General features: G+C 28.1%; 1 protein-coding gene across 1 annotated transcript; it reads right to left on the bottom strand.

Annotated features, from left to right (window-relative positions):
• Positions 1–3,254: 3,254 nt before the first annotated feature.
• Positions 3,255–4,877, bottom strand: LOC107006534 (the record flags this gene model as incomplete). The annotated part of the gene is made up of 1 exon (XM_015205061.1): positions 3,255–4,877. A coding segment is annotated over one exon (1,224 nt), but the record flags the coding sequence as incomplete, so codon positions are not given.
• Positions 4,878–5,310: the final 433 nt, after the last annotated feature.

Below are 5,310 nucleotides of genomic sequence, written 5' to 3'. Positions count from 1 at the left end.
ACTCTAGAACCATCAAAGCCTACTCGTGTAATGTCTAGATAGCGTCCCATTCCACTACCTAAACATTGTAGAACATATCAAATACTATAATGTAACCCACATGATGACAATAGGCAATAACCGACATAGACCATACTAGCTAGGCATTGAATCCGGAGTCATAAACCTACTACGATGAAGGTTGTTCTACTTGCCAAGGGTAGAACTAGGACACATCCCATGTAGGCACATGGTTTATGAATATCAAGGTGTTTTATGCACTCTAGTCTCCTTCTCAAGTAAAGATGCATTGAACTCTAGTCTCTTTCTTAGGTAGGGATACAACCCATAACATACTCATTCGGTGCTAGCCTTTGTTCTCATAGAGTAAGTTCATTAAAAAGGGGCATATAAAAAGGTATCATCTCTTAGTCATTACCTAGTCATAATACACCTACCAATACCAATGTGGGGTGGAAGCGTTTATATTTATATTTAGTTTTATTTTTTCTATAATTTTTATATCTTTTGGATTTTTGTTTTTTAGTTGTGCATCCAAATTGTGGTGCCATTTTATTTTTACAACATGATAAATTTTTATTTAATACTTTTTCCATTTTTAGTTTTTCTTTTTGGTTTTCACATAATTGTATAAACCATTGATTTAAAAATTTTATTCTAGATCCTAAAGTATCTACCATTCCTTCATTATTCCAATCCTTTATTATGTTTGTACTAAATGGTTCTGGTAATTTTGTATAATATTGTTTTCTTATTTCTTTTGCTTCGTCTAAATTGTATTTAGCTTTGTAATAATATTCTTTAAATGCACAAGTATATTCTTCTAAGTAACACATTTTACATATAGCTAATTTTGTCATAAGTTGTCTATTTATTATTTTTTCTCTATTTTGTTCTCTTATATCTGTAGTCATACCTCCAAATTCATTTCTTATTGCTGATTCATATTTATCTAGTATATCTATATTTGTTGCTGATGCGGATCCATCCATTTTTTTATCATTTCTAAGTACTTCTAAACTTTCTGAGGGTAGATTTTCTATCCATAATCTTGTTGTTCCTACAAATGTTCTTTCTATATATCTTGGTGTTTTTGCTGTTTCTATTTTATTATCTATTAACTGTTTAGACATATTTCCTATCCATAATAATATTGCTTTATTTGTATCTGTGACACAGTCTAAATCTAAGAAATTATATTGTTCATTTACTGGTTTAGGTGTCCAATTTTTATTTAATCTATTGTTCCATATTGCATTATTTATATCCGGTTGTTGATAACTATAAATTGGTGGTGTCCTCCTAGGACTAACTCTAGGACTATTTCTGGGACTATTATCTGGGGTTTTAACTCTTGACGTACTAGGTTTATCCATATCTCCTACGTTTATTTCTAATTTTTTCGGTTTATTTATCTGTTCTAGTATTTCTGTATATGTTTCACTTATATCACTTATTTCTGATTGTTGGTCATTTTCATTTTCATCTATTTCATTTACTTCAATATTTTCATTTTGATCTTCATTTAATTTTTGTTCCATTTCTTTTATTTCATTTGTTAATTCAAGTTCTTTATTTTTTTCTTTTTCTTTTTGTTTATTTTCATATAATAATTTTAATCTAGCTAATTCTTTTTCTAATTCACTTATTCTTGTATTTTTTATTTCTTCTAAATGTTGTACTTCTTGCTTTGCTTGCGTTTTTATTTTTTCAATTTCTCTTGCTTTATCTATTTCTTCATTTTCTTTTGTTATTCTTATCATAGCTGTTAAACTATCTTCTAATTTTGCTGTTTCTTTTTCTAGCATTAAATATAAGTTATTTCCTATTTTCTTGTATCTTCTTCCTAAATTTGAAAATACTATTTTTATTATCATTCCATCTAGGTTTTCATATGTTTTTTCGTCTACTGCATACTCTTCTTTGTTCATTATGATCTATGTATTATATTATGTTGTGAGTCATATTCAAGACAATCTATTTCTAATTCTAACATTAATATAGCTTTTCTTTGTGCTAGTATTGATTTATTACATACTCCTGCTAATATATTTTCTTCTAACCTTCTTTTTCTATGTTGTAATTCTTGTTCTTTTTCATTTATTTTTTCCATTATTTTTTCTATTAATTGTTGTTTATATTCTTCTTTGTCCATATTGTTTTTTCAAATAGCAAACATATTTGTATTCTGTTTTTGAAATTATATTTATCAAATGGTCTTTTTTATCATTATCTGTTTTGACTAGTTGTGATAATTGATATTCTATATATAAGGATTTTAATTTCTTCCATATTTTTCGTACTTTTTTATCTATCTTAGTTTTTGTTATTTTAGTTTCTTTGCTTGGTGTTATATTATTCTTCATAAAATGTCTTTCTATAATATTCTTTTTTAAGTAGATCTAATCGTTGTATTTCATTAGCATTAGTTATAATATATTCTAGATATTCATTTTCTCGAGTTCTTAAATAACCAAATAAATTTTCAATTAGTAGTTTTTCATGTAGATCTATGTCTTCTATAGTTTGTACCCAATATTGTAAATATTCGTAATTTATCATTGATCTCTGAATATATCTATATCATCATATAAATCATATATGTCAAAATAAAATTCATCATAAAGTCTTTCTTGTATATCTAACTCAATCCAACCTTGGGTTGTTATTTCTATTATTTCATATGTTAATAATTTATTATAAATTTCTCTTTTTATATCAGTATTCAAGTTTTTTAGTATATAGAGTAGTAATATTTTATAATTGACATCATCGTTTAATAGGTATGTTTCCATTTTTATTATTTTCATTTTTCACTAAAATTTTATTCCTTCCAACCTCTTAATAAATTATACTTGCTTATTATGCAAAAATAATGATTTAATAATCATCTCGTCTGGTCACTACTACAGCTTTCTTCTTTGATTAGTTACCCTAACAGCGCCTCAACTCTGTTTACTCCCCTAAACGGCCTTTCTCTGCCTACCGGTTTCAACCTTAGGATGGCATAGTCTGGGCATACTTTTTTCAAGAATATTTCTGTAGCAAACTTTCTAAAGATGGTTATTAGAACATTATTTAAACATGATAAACAATTATAATTAACAAGAGATTTTCAGGAATAAATTAATTTAGCTACTCATGAATATAAAATGGTATACCTGTTCTTGTGGATTGTTTGTCATAGTTGATTTGTTTTCCATAATTATTTAATTATCTAGCTCTGATACCAATGTGGGGTGGAAGCGTTTATATTGTAAATGAGAGAAGAGAGTTGAGAGAAGGATGGAGTATATTTTATTAATGAAGCAAATGCTTCTTATATAGACGTTACAAACCGACTCTTACTATTTACACAGTAACTTGACTCTTACTATTTACACAGTAACTTGACCTTTACTATTCATGATTAGGACATTTACTATTCATGAATAGTAACCAAATAGTAACTATCACGACTTTTTCTACAAAATACAAAAAAGACACTATTTACTTTACGACTTTTTTACAAAAAACAAAATAAACTTTGGCCAAATGGCCGACATACTATTTCTACTTTATTTAATGGCCTTTACTTTTTTACATGTGGCCGACAATAATTATGACTAATTTACATATATTTTTATGTCTATCTTTATCTTCTTCTTCTCAGCTTACTCCAGTTGTACGTCTGGGATTATGTCATCACCTTGGTTGCACTTGGAACATATATGGTCTGGATATTTGTGTCCAATTAGCTTGCAATATCTTGTCATGAGTTCTTCGGAGATGAATCCTTGTTTTAGTGCTCTAGTTGTTGGAGTAGCTTCTGGTTTTAATAAAGATAAAATCCATTTCTGGACTTCCTCCATATCTGTTTGTCTTATCTCTCTTGAATTGGCATATATCATTAAGTGATCTCTTGAATAATAACTCCATATAGCATTTCCTTGTAGATAATTGTTAGCTAATTCTTGTATGATAGTTGATAATCCAATTATTCTTTTATTTGCATAAAAACTGGGTATCTCGATTTTTGGTATCTCTGGCTGTTGCCCTATGTCTTCCGGTATTATCATTTCTCGCGTTAATCCAATTTTCACTATCTGGATTATTGGTTTTATCTCATCATAAAGTATCTCAGCTGGTGCTGTATAAAATTTTATAAAAAATAAATTTCCTTTTGTAATTCTTTTATATATCAAAAAGGCTTTGTGTATCTCCGGGATTCCACTTATCTCTGTACCATCATATGTATATACGGTATTAAGTAATCCATAACTGTAACAAGTTTTAACTAGGTTTGGATTGGTTTTAGGTTGTGCGATTAACTTATTATAGCCTTGAAATTTTTGGGTTAAATAATCCTGGGTTTTTTCTGTGGTTGTGGTAGATTTGGGTTTAAGATTTAAAAAGTTTTGGATTTTGTATAGGTTTTCAATGTAAGTTTGGGATATATGGTTATATATTTTCTTTTCTTTGTGTAGGCTGGCTGCATATGTGGATGTTTGCGGTGCTGGGGTATCTACTATATGTGCTTTTGGAATAAATGGTTTTGTAAACAAGCTGTTTAAGTTTGTATTTTTTGATGTAGTTTTTTCCATAGCTGTTGTACTTGTACCTGCAATACTAGTAATGTTAATGTTATGGGTTTTAGGGAGTTTCCCAACGTCTCCTTCTAGCTCTGGATTTTTAGCGTCTTCCGATCGACGTAGCTCCGCATATTTATAGTCATGCTGCTGACTATTAGCTTTCAAATTTTGTAACTCTTTTCCCATACTATCCACCTTCATAGAAAGTGTAGTAATAGCTTTGAGTATTTCTTCTATTGTCTCTGGTTCAGTTTGAGTTCCTTTTTCTTGATAAATAGTCTGCGATAAGATTTTTGTCAGTCTTAATTACTTCAATTGTAAATGTAAAATTTAATATATTTAATACTAATCTCCTTATTTCTTTTGTTGTAACTGAATCTTCTAATTTTTTCGTTATCCACCATTTTACTTGTGTATTATCTGTTCTTACAATAAATTTATTGTAAACAATATATGGTTCAAATGCTAATAAACATTTATATAATGCGAATAATTCTTTTCTATTTATTTCCCATTTTATTTGTGCTTCTGTATAAGATCCTGAATAATATCTACAATGGTGTTCTATTTTTTCTTTTTCATATCTGTATTTTAAAACTCCTCCATAACTATGATCACTTGAATCTGTTTCAACAATATAAGTAAATATTTTATTTTCATCGGGAAAATATAATTTTGGTAATTTTTTACATAAATTTTTAATATTTCTTATATGTTCTTTATCTTTATTGTCAAAATG

The sequence above is a fragment of the Solanum pennellii genome, chromosome 12, assembly GCF_001406875.1.
Source record: "Solanum pennellii chromosome 12, SPENNV200".
Taxonomy (NCBI): domain Eukaryota; kingdom Viridiplantae; phylum Streptophyta; class Magnoliopsida; order Solanales; family Solanaceae; genus Solanum; species Solanum pennellii.
This window is presented reverse-complemented; position numbering and strand designations above follow the sequence as displayed.